We start from the raw sequence: 14,254 nt of genomic DNA on the forward strand, positions 1-14,254 counted from the left end.
ATCATAGATTCTTCTAACAATCATACTGAGGTCAATAGTCCTTTGACCCTAAGATTGCGAATATATCGTTTTAAGCAAACTACGAAGAGTTTGTACATGCAAATCTACATTTGTCTCTTCGTAAGTTGTTAAGTTTGTTTATGGACTAAAAGACTATGGTTTTATCATAAAGCTTCAGACAAGGAAGATTGAATGAATGTTTCAACTTTATTAATGAATGAATAGGCAATTACAAGCAAGAGTCTTCATGAGACTTTATTACATCAAATGTTCAAAATAAAGACTACAACTCTTCTTGTGGGCACCATTGACAACAGGCATTGTACCGCATAGTGGCGATGTGCCATATGGAGTGGCATTGCCAGACCGAGCGGGTGATGACCGTGAGTGATTTTCGCAATCTCATCGCGGTCTTCCCTGCGCCCGGGCAACCCAGTTTCTTTGTGGCCCGCGACCGCCGGAATACTAAGCTGATCATTGATTCAGAGAAGTACAATCGACGACCATGGGTGTGGGTCTCGGCGGAGGCTTTTGGTGACGCGCCGCTCCGGTTCGGCCCCTTGTCCGAGTTTCCCGCTAACGAGGGGGCCGACGACCTCGACTTTGTGAAGGAGATCCGGGGAATGTCGGAGGCTCGGAAAGCCGTCGAACGATTTCGTTCTCCTGAGCTGATGGCTTCCACTGGGTGGTTCCCGCCATTTCCTCAGTGGACCGAGGGTGCCCCGAGTGCCGCATCATCTCTCTCGAGCGGCGATCCTCACGGTATGCTGACGTTTCGTACTTCTTGCTTTTGTTTTTAGCTTAGGGTTTTGACTTTGTCGCTTTCGCTGTCTCTTCGGCTAGGGCGAGGGCTCGGGCTCGTCTAGCGAAGGCTTCCCGAGACCCGTAGTCGTTGGCGGTGGTTCGTCGTCGGATTGCTGCGCGGGATGGATGGGAGAAAATCGATACCGATCATCGGCCGGAGAACGGTCCTCGCGCTTCTTTGAAGCGACCTTCCTCCTCGGCTTTGCCAGACACGTCTTCGGACTCTAAGCGCGTGAACTCGATGGTCGACGTGGAGGCCGCGGAGGTTAGGGGGGAATGTTCCCTGGGCCTTGCTCAATCTTCGATGAAGATGTGGAAGAGCGTTGTGGCCAGCAGTGACATAGAGTTCTTTCGTCACGGCGTTTCCGATGCACAGAGAGTGAGTTTCCCTTGCCTCGTTTGCGATGAATCTGTCTTTTGCTAAACTGTCTTTTTGCCTTCTCAGGTGCTTGCTCGAGCGACCCGGGGCGAGAAGATCCTTCACGACCTCATTAGGCGGATGAGTCGCGCCCAGGAGGAGCTTGCTCAAGCGAAGTCTCAGCTGGCCCACGCCGAGCGAGGTTCTCACTCAAAGGCGGAGTTTGCGAGTCTCCGCGAGCAGCTTCAGGAGGCTCGCGTGGAATTGGGAGTTACCCGCGGCAAGTGCGACCGTGCTCAGGCGGCGGTGGCGAAGATGGCTGAGGAGCTAACGACGGAACGTCAAGCCCTTGAAGTGGCGACTCGGTCGACGGAGGTCTTCCGGAGCGAAGCGCGGGACCTTCGACGTCAGTTGGAATCGCGCACAGAAGAAGTTGGCATTCTTCAGGGCCAGCTTACATCGAGTGAGGCTGCCCGTGTTCGTGCGGAGCGTAAGCGCGACTCCTTGGCGGAGGAGGTGGTTCGGGTCACCGAGGAGAAAGCCGCGGCGGAGCAGCTTGCGTCCGACCTTCAGGACGACTTTGATGTCGGAGTCGAGGAGGCAAGGCACGCAGCGGCGGTGGAGTGTCGGGACGCCACAGCTGCCGAGAATGTTTCTCGGGGGGTCACCTTCGACTTCTTCGACTCGCTTTTCCCACCACTCGACGGGGCCGACCCTGTGGGCGACGATCCCGCCGAGTGACCGTTTTCTTTCTTTATTTTTCCTGCGCAAATGTTTTAGCGCGTGCTTTTTAGGTTTTTCCGTTCAGCGCACTTGTCTTAGCGCTTGCTTACTAGGATATTTCCCTTTAGCGCACTTGTCTTAGCGCATGTTTTATCGGTTTTGAGGCAGTTGCCCCTTTCTTTTATGAGGGGTTATTCATTTATTTTTATGAATGTTTTCGCACATTTATCTTCTATGGCATGCATGGATGGTCACTTGTTTGTGTCAATGATTTTGTCCATCCTTTTACCTCGGAAGGATACTTTTTCAAACACGCCAGTCACTTGGATGGTTTGCGTTCTTAAGTATTTTCAACTGCGAGTCAGCCATGCTACGTAGGTGTCTTACATGTGCCGGATTGTGCCACGTGGGCGTCTCAAATCGCGCCATGTAGGCATCTTGGGTTACGCCATGTAAGCGACTTACGTGCGCCATGTAGGCGTCTTAGGTTGCGCCATGTAGGCGTCTTACGGGCTGCACCTTTACGCGACTTACGTGCGCCATGTAGGCGTCTTAGGTTGCGCCATGTAGGCGTCTTACGGGCTGCGCCTTTACGCGACTTACGTGCGCCATGTAGGCGTCTTAGGTTGCGCCATGTAGGCATCTTACGGGTTGCGCCTTTACGCGACTTACGTGCGCCATGTAGGCGTCTTAGGTTGCGCCATGTAGGCGTCTTACGGGTTGCGCCTTTACGCGACTTACGTGCGCCATGTAGGCGTCTTAGGTTGCGCCATGTAGGCGTCTTACGGGCTGCGCCTTTACGCGACTTACGTGCGCCATGTAGGCGTCTTAGGTTACGCCATGTAGGCGTCTTACGGGCTGCGCCTTTACGCGACTTACGTGCGCCATGTAGGCGTCTTAGGTTGCGCCATGTAGGCGTCTTACGGGTTGCGCCTTTACGCGACTTACGTGCGCCATGTAGGCGTCTTAGGTTGCGCCATGTAGGCGTCTTACGGGCTGCGCCTTTACGCGACTTACGTGCGCCATGTAGGCGTCTTAGGTTGCGCCATGTAGGCGTCTTACGGGCTGCGCCTTTACGCGACTTACGTGCGCCATGTAGGCGTCTTAGGTTGCGCCATGTAGGCGTCTTACGGGTTGCGCCTTTACGCGACTTACGTGCGCCATGTAAGCGTCTTAGGTTTTTTGGTGGAGCGTGTTTTTTTTAGAGTTTCCTTACCATAGCTAGCCCCCCCAAGTTTTTGGGTTATAAATTAGTTGTTCGATAACCAGAAAACTTGCGTAAACAAAATTGAAACGGAGAACTTAAGTTTTATTACTTTTGCGAAAAAAAACTTGCGAGAAAATTTAAATCCTAAAACATTGGCTCGTAGGCCTTATTGAAAATGGAAATAAAAGCGATAAAAAAGCGGGGGACGCTAGCTACTGATAGTACTGCCTCAAGTGCTCCGCGTTCCACGGGTGGCGAATTGGAGTCCCGTCCGTGTGCTCGATGTAGTATGTCCCGTCATGAATGACCTTGCGGACTCTGTAAGGGCCTTCCCAGTTTGGGCCTAGGACGCCGGCGCCTTGGACTTGTGTGTTTTGGAACACTCGTCTGAGGACGAGGCTTCCGACGACAAAGGTTCGCCTTTTGATTTTGGAGTTGTAGTATCTTTCGACCTTGCGCTTCTGTGCGGCGAGGCGTCTGAATGCTTCCGCCCTCTATTCGTCGATCAGGTCCAACTCAAGGCGCATGGCCTCGTTGTTGTCCGCTTCGTCGAACGTGTCGACTCGGAACGTGGGTATCTCGGTTTCAATCGGAACCACGGCCTCGACCCCATATGCAAGGGAGAATGGCGTCTCGCCGGTGGCGTTTCACGCGGTTGTCCTATACGCCCATAGGACGAATGGTAATTCATCGGCCCAGGCGCCTTTCTTGTCTTCGAGCTTCTTTTTCAGGTTGCTCTTGATAGTCTTGTTGACTGCCTCGACTTGGCCGTTGGCCTGAGGATGACGCGGCGAGGAGAAGGTCTTGCTGATCTTCAGTTGATCGCAGATATCTCTTACTCGCGCGTTGTCAAATTGTGCCCCGTTGTCGGTCACAATCGAGGCGGGGATACCGTGCCTGCATATGATGTTCTTCCAGATGAAGTTTGTCGTGTTTGCTTCAGTTATTCTGGCAAGCGGCTCGGCCTCTACCCACTTAGTGAAGTAGTCGATGGCGATAATGGCGTACTCGTATTGCCTCGGCGCTCTAGGGAGCTTGCCAATGATGTCCACGCCCCACTTAGCAAAGGGACGTGGGACAACGATGCTGCTTAACGGGGTCGGGGGCTGTCGCGGAATTTCCGCGAAGCGCTGGCATTTATCGCAACGCCTTGCCCATTCGCAAGCATCTTGCTTCATGGAAGGCCAGAAATAGCCTTGCTTAAGCGCTTTGAGCGCAAGGGAAGTTCCAGCGGCGTGGTTTCCGCAGATGCCCTCATGGATTTCGCGGAGGACCTTGGTCGACTCAACGCTATCGAGGCATCGGAGCAGCGGTGTCGAGTAACCGCGCTTATAGAGCGTGCCCTCACGGAGCGTGTATTTGGATGCTAAGGCCCTCAGTTTATCGGCTTCCTTGCGGTCTTCGGGGAGTTCCCCTCTTCGCAAAAACTTGACAATTGAGTCCATCCAAGTGGGCTGAGATGCCACTTCTATGGTCCCGACTTCGTCTCGGGAGACGGATGGTCGTGGGAGAGATTCAATGGGCACGGTCCCCAATCCGTCTTCGTCGAGGCCAGATCCGAGGCGAGCAAGCGCGTCAGCCTCCGAATTTTGTTCTCTCGGGATTTGGTGAATCTCGAACCAAGAGAAGGCATCGAGTTTGGAATTCGTCTTAGCCAGGTACGCGACCATGTTGGGCTCCTTGGCGATGTAATCTCCCTTAACCTGGTTTACGATCAACTGCGAGTCGCAGTGTATTCGCAGGTTATGGGAGCCGAGCTTCTGTGCTAGCTCTATCCCTACAATGAGCGCTTCGTATTCAGCTTCATTGTTGGAGGCTTGGAAGCCGTAGTGAAGGGCATATCGCAGCTTTTCCCCATCGGGGTTAATCAGGATTATTCCGGCGCCAGCCCCCCGAGCATTAGATGCTCCGTCTACGTATAACTCCCAGATGGGACCCGTTGGGTCTACCTTCCTTTTCCGAGTTAGCTCGTTATCGTTCAAGTCAGTTTCCGCTCTTCCCATATCGGGAGCGTAGGAGAATTCTGCCACGAAGTCGGCTAAGGCCTGCCCCTTTATAGCCGTTCTTGGGTGGAACTCAATCCCGTACTCGCTCAATTCTTGGGACCAGATCGCCATGCGAGTCGACGTTCTCTTTTGAAGAGCTTTACCGATTGGATGCTCAGTTCGCACCGCAATTGGGTGAGCTTGGAAGTACGGTCGTAGCTTCTTAGCTGCCGTTACGAGAGCCAGAGAAAGTTTCTCAATCTCGGTATAGCGTGTTTCCGCGTCGAGTAAGGCTTTGCTTACGTAGTAGATTGGCCATTGGACCTTGTTTTCTTCGCGGACAAGGACGGCGCTTACAGCTCTTTCAGAGACGGCGAGATACACGTACAGCGTCTCGCCCTCTTTCGGTTTAGAGAGGAATGGTGGGGACCCAAAGTAAGCCTTCATTTCTTGGAAGGCACTTTCGCATTCGTCCGTCCACTCAAAGCCGTCCGTTTTCTTCAGAGCTTTGAAGAACGGTTGACACTTGTCGGTGGCTTTAGACACGAAGCGTGTCAGAGCGGCAATCCGACCGGTCAGGCTTTGCACTTCTTTGACTCGTCTTGGCGACTTCATTTCAAGGAGTGCCTTGATTTTTTCCGGGTTCGCTTTTATGCCTCGTCGGCTGACGATATAACCGAGGAACTTTCCGGATTCAACCCCGAAAACGCATTTGTTGGGGTTGAGCTTCATTTTATATCGGCGGAGGATTGTGAACATCTCCCTAAGGTCGCGTACGTGATTAGTTGCCAGCAGGCTTTTAACGAGCATGTCATCCACGTACACTTCCATCGTCTTGCCGATTTGATCGGCGAAGATCCGATTTACCAAGCGTTGGTATGTTGCTCCCGCGTTCTGAAGGACGAAAGGCATGACCTTGTAACAGTAGAGACCTCGATCAGTGACAAAGGTCGTCTTAATTTTATCGGGCTCGTGCATTCGAATTTGGTTGTAGCCTGAATAGGCGTCCATGAAGCTTAGGAGTTCATGGCCGGCCGTGGCGTCCACCGGTTGTTCGATGCGCGGGAGTGGAAAGCAATCCTTAGGGCAGGCTTTGTTAAGATCTTTGTAGTCTATACAAATTCGCCACTTCCCGTTGGGCTTTTTTACCATTACCACGTTGGCGACCCACTTGGGGTACTTAGCCTCTCGAATGAAGTTTGCGGTGAGGAGTTTCTCGACCTCTTCATTTATGGCCAGGTATCGTTCTGGGTTGAACGTTCGTCTAGCCTGCACTTTTTCGGCGACCTTTGGGTCGTCGTTCAGTCGGTGCACTACTGTAAAGTAAGGCTTTTTGTATAACTCGTCTTGTGAACGTTGGAATCAATGAACGAGTTTTTTCCTTGAATCGAGTATTGTTGCAAATTATAATTTCACTAGAGCGTGAAATGGTCCTAGATTTAGAAAATAAATATTTAAGGTCAATTAAAGATTTCGGAATGAGTTGAGAATTTCGAGTTGGACTCGAATGATTTTAATTTCCCGAATAATATTTTCGGTGAGTCCTTGAGTACTAAGAAGAGTCTCGGGAGTGAAAATAATTTCCGAAACACCTTAAATATATTCAAAATAAATTAGAATCAACGAGAAATTATCTCGGTTTATTTTCTAAAATGTTTCCATTTAATTATGGACGAGATGGTTATTTTGAGAGTAAAAGGACCGATTTGCAAACAAAAGGTGGTTTATTTGAAAGGAAATTTGAGAATGAGGAAGTTAGTAGGATTATTTTTGGTCCTTATCCCATTAATTTCTCAGCCACACATATAGTATTCTAGACTCTTCTATTACCCTTATCTTTTCACTTTCACGTTGGAACAAACCAAAGCAAGAAGGAAAAAAAAAAGAGAGAAACAGAGGTGAGCGATTTTGAGAGCAAACCCGGGAGAGAGAGAGAACAACGACCGAGAGACGCCGGAGTGGTTTAGGTGAGTTCGTCCTCTTCTTCTCCTTCCCGTTATTCATCTTCTTCATCTCCATTTCTTTTTCTTTTCCTTCGTTCATCTTCTTCAATCACGCTGAGAATGTTGGCTCCGATTTTGTTCTCTCCACAAGGTTGAGCGGGATTTCGTGGAGTAGGAGAAGCCGAGAGTTGTGGGTTCGTCTTCTACAGCAAGGTAGGAAATCCAACTCGTTTTCTTTGTTTCTAGTCCGATTCCTAGGTTTTCCGATTAGGGGTTTTTGAGTTCATTTGGTTGATTTCGTGGGTTGCTTGTGTTTGGGCTCGGTTTGTGCTTGTAGTGAGCTGAAATTATTTGAGTTAGGATTTTCAGATTTTTATGGATATTTTGGCCGAAAATTTGGAAGGGAAAATTGGGGGTTTTCATGTGTGATGCTTGAATCAGTTAATTGTTGATTAGGACTCTGATTTTAAGTGTTGAAAATTGGAGTTTTACTTGTTCAATTTCAGTTTTCACGTAAGTTGTGTTTTGGTTCACTTTTGGGCTGATTTTTGGAGGTTTCGGATTTCAAAGTATGTGCTTGGCTTTGAAGTATGTTGAGTGGATTTTTGTTTTGTCTGTGGTGTGGTACTGATATGCATAGGATCGGATCTGAATTTGTGGTGTTTTTAGACGAGTCGGAGACTCGCTAGGATGTGAATAACATGGGTTCTTTTTAGAAAATTTACTTGGTTGAACGTGTTGCTCGTCTTTGGTTTTTGTTGTTGTTGTTGCTGAGCGTGGGACGGGTTAGGATCGGGTGAGTGTTCGATTTCCGAATGCCTTGTTCGGGAATTGATTTCGAATCGAGAAACTTGGGTATTCTCGGTTCAATTTTTAATCTAACCATGCTCTCTTGTTGGTGCTGCGTGTCTCTCCGAGCTCGTACCGCAGGTACGAGGATGCAGCAAGGATGGTTCCGGCGAGTCGCGGGCGAGCAGCGAGGGCTGTTCGGGTTCAGCGACAAGGCAAAGAGGGGCTGTTCAGTTCGAGCGATACGTCAACGGCTCGGTGAGATGTCTTGAGGCTGCGACAGCGCAGCAGCGACGGTGCAGACACGGGCTGCGAAACCTCAGCGTGTCGAGGCAGAGTGAGTTACGCAGCGACGACAGCGACTCGGCATCCTTTCGTTTCCGCGTCGGCGACGATGCGTTTGAGCAGCGACGGCGGCGACGACGAGTCGTGAATGTACCGGCTTCCGACTCTAATTGTTAACCGAGTCGTTTCTACTAAAAGTCTTTTAACTATAATATGTAATATTATTTGTAAAATAGTTATGTACGTTTATGATACTAATCACGTGAGTTAGTGAGTTGTTTCGGGATTCAAATCGGGTGCTTCAGGTGTGCTATGGTTCGTGGGTTCGAGATAAACCGAGAGTGTCGGTTTCCGTGAGTTACGAGTACCGAACGTGTGTGATTGAATCCGAAACATTTCCGTATTGTAATGTTTTTCAAAAATAATTTTATAACCTATAAGCTTATGATTAAGCTTAAATTATTTTTGTTACAGCTCATAATTAAGCTAAACCATATTTTATGTTTCTTATTACAAGTATTAAGTTTTGAAAAAAATAATTAAGGAAGTGGTTTTGAAAATAAAGGTTTGTACAACCTTACTTATTATTATTCTTTCTTGATTATTATTTAAGCTAAGTATTCTAATTATTTTTAATTAATTATTTTACTTATTATAACATATTTCCATAATTAAGATTAGTATTATTTTCAAAACCTATATCTATAGTTTTTAAACGGGTTGTTTTATTAACTACGCTTATAGTCTAACCAACGGGTTATTCTAATTTCTACGATCTTAGAGGTAAGACTTTCTTTACAAGTCTAAGAGTAGTGATTTTGGTTCTTGTGGATCGTTGTGGAAAGGAACAAGTTGAGTTTCGGTTCTAGTTTTGGGCTCGGCCCAAGGGATTTGGGTTATTAAATGCTTCCTTAGCATAGCTAATCTCGAGTTTCATGTTTAGTCGCTACTTGTAGGACTTGTTCTCTCTCTTGATCACTGTTTCATGTGGGAATCGTGTTCTTGTTTTCTCTGATTCTCTTAAGTGAGAACGTATGTTTTGCGTGTGACGGATATGAGTTCCGTGCGCCTTGTTCAGTTTCTCTGGGATGAGAATTTGTAGACTAGTATTTCTGCTAGTGCAGAACTAATGGTGTTCAACGCTCCATTTTATTCCTCAGATATTTTCAGCTATCGCCGTAACGATTAGGCGTTAGAGGGGGAAGGAGCTAGCGAATCAGGAGTCCATGTAAGTGGGAATTAAGTCAACTACTTACCAAGGGAATCACATGTTTATGTGCATTTTACTGTGTTAGTAAACAAGAGTAGTTGAAAGCCCATGAATTTGACAAACTAATCAAGATTAAGGCTTCGGCTACTATTATTGAAAATGTAGCTTCGGGTTTGTCCCGTTAAGTTCAAGCGTAACCCGCTAACAACCCAAGCCGTTCCTTATTTGATTAGTTAATCTTCCTTTGACTTACTAATTTTAGATTCACCCGATAGACGGGTTTACGGGAAAAGCAGGGACAGACGTTTCTCAGATTCCAGCTGAGATATCTGTTCTAGGGACTACAAGGGTCACACCTTGATTTCTCTTTCAAAATACTATGTCGAGCATATTAAACAATATTTAATCGAGTTCTACTCGAAACGATGCTCTTCCCGTTGTAGTTTAGGGCTGTACTCTGATTCCATCGGGTACCAAAATTTAAAAAGAACAGATGTCGGTGGTACCAGCAAGTCTGAAGACTTGTGTTTTTGTCAGGGATACCTGACGGGCGCAGTGTTGTAATTGGTAACTAGCCGGCGTGCCGGGCACGTCTGAGCTTTCAGGGAGCTCCTTAGCGCCCCTATGATTGGAGATGGTACCATTAGAGGATCCTAGACGAAGTTTAAAACTTGGAGTCACCCTCATGATTAAATTGCTCGGGTCTGAGGGTTGGCTACTTGTCATTCTGAGGGTTGTTGCAGTGGGTGGTTGGATGACCTGAAGATCAGGATGACAAGTTCACATGTAGTAAGTATGCACGTGCTTGCATATCATATGATAGGAATCATATGTCTTTCATGCATAATTTATGTGTTATGTGCACGTCACATGTCATCTAGTCGCTTTTATTACTAGATAGACTCCCACTTGCTGAGTCTCTCGACTCATAGTTTATGACCCTTGGTAATGTAGGCAAAGGAAAGGCTTTACTCGGGTAGAAGGAGGAGATCTAGTCCAGGCTTGCGTCGCTCGACCTGTGGCAATGAGAGTTTTTGTTTTAAACGGGGAAAAATGGTGTTTTATTATGTAACTAGTAAACTTGTATTCTAGTTACTTGTTTTGCGTCCATGTTTGTATATAAGTTATATGTAAGATATGTCCAAAACAAACGAGTGTGTTTTGTTATGTATATAGTCGCTATAAGACTTGTATGTGAAATAAAAACGAAAAATTTCCCCGAAAATTCTATTACTTATGATATATGTCTTATAGCTATTTAATTTATTTCCGCTTACTATATACAAATGCTATGTTTATTTAAATATTCTGGAGGAAAGAGATGGAAGTACGTCACGGCTCGCGTGCGAGCTAGAGCTCGCGGGTCGTGACAACTACTACCTCTGGATCGATTCCGGGCATGTCCGCATGAGTCCATGCAAAAACATCCTTGAACTCCCTAAGGAAGGCGGTAAGCTGAGTTTTGACGGCGAGTGGAAGTCGGGTGCCGATTTTTACAACTTGATCAGGCTTCGACTCGTCCAGGACGATTGGCACAAGATCATCGGAGGTTTCCACTTTAAGTCTTTCGATTTCATCACGGGGGTCAAGTTCTCCGAACTTCCTTGCATCCCTTAGGTTGCATGGGTAATCGTCTTCCAGTTGGAAGATTGTGTTGACCGCTTTTCCCGCGGACTTGCCATCAACTCCTTGCACGTAGCATATTCTAGCTTGGGATTGGTCTCCCGCCATGATGCCAATTCCCCCTTCGGTGGGGAATTTCACCAGTAGGTGATACGTGGAAGTAATCGCCCTTAGCCGGTTCAACGTGGGTCGCCCGATGATTAAGTTGTAGGGCGACTCTTGATCGACCACTAGGAATGGGACCATGTGAACGGCTTCGATTCCTCCAGGGGTCCCAAAGGTGACCGGCAGGTCGATGATGCCCTCGGTCATAACCTTTTCCCCAGTGAACCCAAACAATGGCGTTTGGGTCGGAGTCGGGCGCAGCCCCCCGAGCTTCATGGGCTCTAGGGTGGACTTGAAAATTATGTCGGCAGCGCTGCCGTTATCGATGAGAACCCTTTTCACCAAGTTATTGGCCACTTGGGCTTTGAGCACGATCGCGTCATTGTGCGGATGCACAACTCGCTTGGCCTCTTCATTGGTGAAATACATCGTCTCGTGAGGCACAGACGGAGGTTCTTCATATGTGAAGTTGACGTGCATAGCAGCGTCTTCCTGAGACACGGCCCTAAGGAATTTCTTCCGTTGTCGGGCCGAATCCCCATCTTGTGGACCTCCCAATATGGTGGTTGCCACGTGCAGTTGTGTGTTGGCGTTGGCAGTAGCCGTGGTTTGGTTGGCAGAGGCGGCTGCTCCTCCTCCTTGACCAGACTGCTGTCTGTTCGCGGTGGGGCCCGCAGCGCCAATCATGCGCAACACGAACTCCTTCAGCTCGCCCCGTTGGATCAGAGCCTCGATTTGCCTTTTGAGGTTGTAGCATTCCGAGGTCAAATGACAATATTCCCGATGGAACTCACAATACCTGGACTGATCGCGAGTTGCGGGATCCTTCTTCATTGGAGCCGGGGGCGTGAACTTGTCACGTGCCAGAGCCAAGATCCTTTCCGGTGCCGTGTTCAGCGGCGTGAACGACGAGTACCCGTTGAAGTTTTCCGCAAGTCGCGGTTTCTGAGGTACAGGGGGTTGGTTGCTAGAAACCTGGTTCCCCTTGTTTCGCCTCTTACGAGGTTCGTTCTGCTCGCGGATAGGTTCTTCTCGACGGCTAGAGCTTTGATTAGTGCTCTTGCGGCCGTCGAGGTAATCTTCGACTCCCATGAAGGTCTTAGCTCGAGTCATTAACTCGGCCATGGTGGAAGGGACACGGCCGACGACAGACTTGAGGAAGTCACTCGTGCGCAAGCCTTCTATGATAGCGGCAATTGCGTCACTGTCGTCAAAGCGGTCGACCTTGTTTGACTCTTCTGTGAATCGGGCGAGGTATCATCTAAGAGACTCGCCACTCTCTTGCCTGATTGACCACAGGTACATCTTGGTCTTCTTTTGGACCATAGACGTAGCGAACCGTGCCAGGAACATGTCCTTCAGGTCTTTGAACGAGTGGATGCTTCCTGGTCTTAAGTTTTTGAACCACTCAAAGCCGGGTCCGGCGAGGGTCAAACTAAAGGCTTGGCACATGGCACCAGGAGAAACACCTTGCATCGTCATCCAGGTTTCATAGTGCTGGATGTGGTAAGCAGGATCTGCTTTCCCATCATAGGGAGCGAGGTTCGGGAGCTTGAAATTCCCCGTACAAACCTCAGCCAGTATCTGAGTAGTGAAAGGTGATGAATTCTCCTCAACGACCCCATAGGCGCTCCCACCTATTCCGTATTCTCGGAGATCTCGTACCTCATTTCGAAGGTTGTGGATCATAGTGACCACATCGAGACCGGTCGTTGGAGTAACCCCTTGATCGGGAGGAGTCACCTGCAGCCTCTCATTAGACCCCTGTCTTGCGCGGCGGTTCCCGTTAGTTGGGGCTGCCAGCGGGATATTGGGTCTAGAGCTTAGTCGCTCTATCAGATCATTGCCACGCCCAATGCGTTGAGCAGTGAGGTGGTCCCTAAGATCAGGGCTGGCCGTACGGAGGCGCCGGCTTTGCTTGCGGCGGTGCGCTCTCCGTGCGCCCTGACTTTCCGCAACATTCCCCCTCGGACCTAGTCGGTCGAGAGCCGAACGTCGGGAATTCCCCTCTTGAGAAGCTACCGGCGCATCGCCTGTTCGGGGTAAGGGATTCGACGGACCGGCTTCAAACACGGCGGGGGGTCCCCCGTCCTTCGTGAGAGAAGTCTCGATATCCTCCGACTCACCAGTACCCTCATAATCAGGGTCGCGGCTTTCCTCGTTGAGGTTCTCAGGATCCCTGTTGGGGACCGTCGTGTCACGCATAGGTTGCTTCGCAGCCAGTTGGCTGTGATACCTCGCGTTCCTCGCCTTCAGTCGGCTGATACTCTCCTCTAACTCCACGATGCGGTTGTCCCTGCTATCAGGAGATGGAGATGGTGAGCGGGTCGAGCTCCCTTCATGGAGCGACTCTTCGTCACCATGCGCTCGGGAGCGCAAGAAGTATTTCTTGGTCTTAGCGACGTTTTCGGGGTTGTTTGCGCCCTCAGAACGTACGGGTGGTTGGCTACTCATCGTTTCTCAAGTTCGAGAAGGTTGAGTTCGCAGAAGAAAAGAAGAAGATGAATAGAAGGGATTTCGGGCTGAATAGGTCGGGAAGTCCCCTCCTTCTAGCGCCAAAATGTTGTCGCACGAAAATGAACAACTATTTAAAACCTCGGGCGGTTCGATCCAAGGCCGGACCAAGTGATCGCACCCGGGCCAAGAGTGTGAACTCGATAGTCTCGAGCTAGGGTTCTCTCCGATCAACCCGCCTCTCGGGAGAGGTAGGGGGTGAGGAGGATGAGTGACTGTGCCTTGGTTGTCGGCTGCCTACGTACCCGTGCGTGGGATCAGGTCAGAACGTAGTTCAAGCGTGTGTGACGCAGTGTGAGGCGTGGAGCCTTGGCGAAGAGGCGTGCTCGACGAAGGAAACGGGGCGTGAGGAGTCCTCGGCAGCGTCTCAGAACTTCGGAGATCGCGTACGCGTCTAGCGTTTTAGACGCGCAAGGGTAGCTCTAGTTGAGAACCCTAGGGGCGTGCTTGAGCACCGGAGAACGTTCGGTCAAAGGGAGCGACGTCCGGGAAGTCCCCGTGAGTGCTTCGGAACCTTTGAGAACGAGGGAGGGAGAAGAGAGTCTGCTTCAGGCCAAATATGGCATCCAGAGAAGCAGAGAAATCGAGCGCGTCGATAGGAGATGAAGAGAATTATTGGATATTTTGGGATGGCTTTTCCCCTCAATGAGAGAGGGTATTTATAGGTGTTTGGGAGCCTTAGAAGGTCCCTTTTTCGTCCATGTGGGA

General features: G+C 49.3%; 1 protein-coding gene and 1 long non-coding RNA gene across 2 annotated transcripts; both read left to right on the plus strand.

Moving 5' to 3' along the window:
- The first annotated feature begins 1,045 nt into the window (after positions 1-1,045).
- LOC149390040 (uncharacterized) lies at positions 1,046-3,395 on the plus strand. Its single transcript, XM_089622800.1, has 3 exons — positions 1,046-1,183; positions 1,250-1,813; positions 3,381-3,395. Exons 1-3 carry the CDS (start codon positions 1,046-1,048, stop codon positions 3,393-3,395), a joined length of 717 nt encoding a protein of 238 aa, XP_089478926.1.
- Positions 3,396-6,675: 3,280 nt separating this feature from the next.
- On the plus strand, positions 6,676-8,565 carry LOC149390041 (uncharacterized). Its single transcript, XR_016301033.1, has 2 exons — positions 6,676-7,044; positions 7,172-8,565. It is a non-coding gene; the product is annotated as an uncharacterized LOC149390041 (long non-coding RNA).
- The last annotated feature ends 5,689 nt before the right edge of the window (positions 8,566-14,254 follow it).

Source organism: Urtica dioica, chromosome 8, assembly GCF_054948205.1.
Source record: "Urtica dioica subsp. dioica isolate 48M chromosome 8, U.dioica_male_clone48M_v1_H2, whole genome shotgun sequence".
NCBI lineage: Eukaryota > Viridiplantae > Streptophyta > Magnoliopsida > Rosales > Urticaceae > Urtica > Urtica dioica.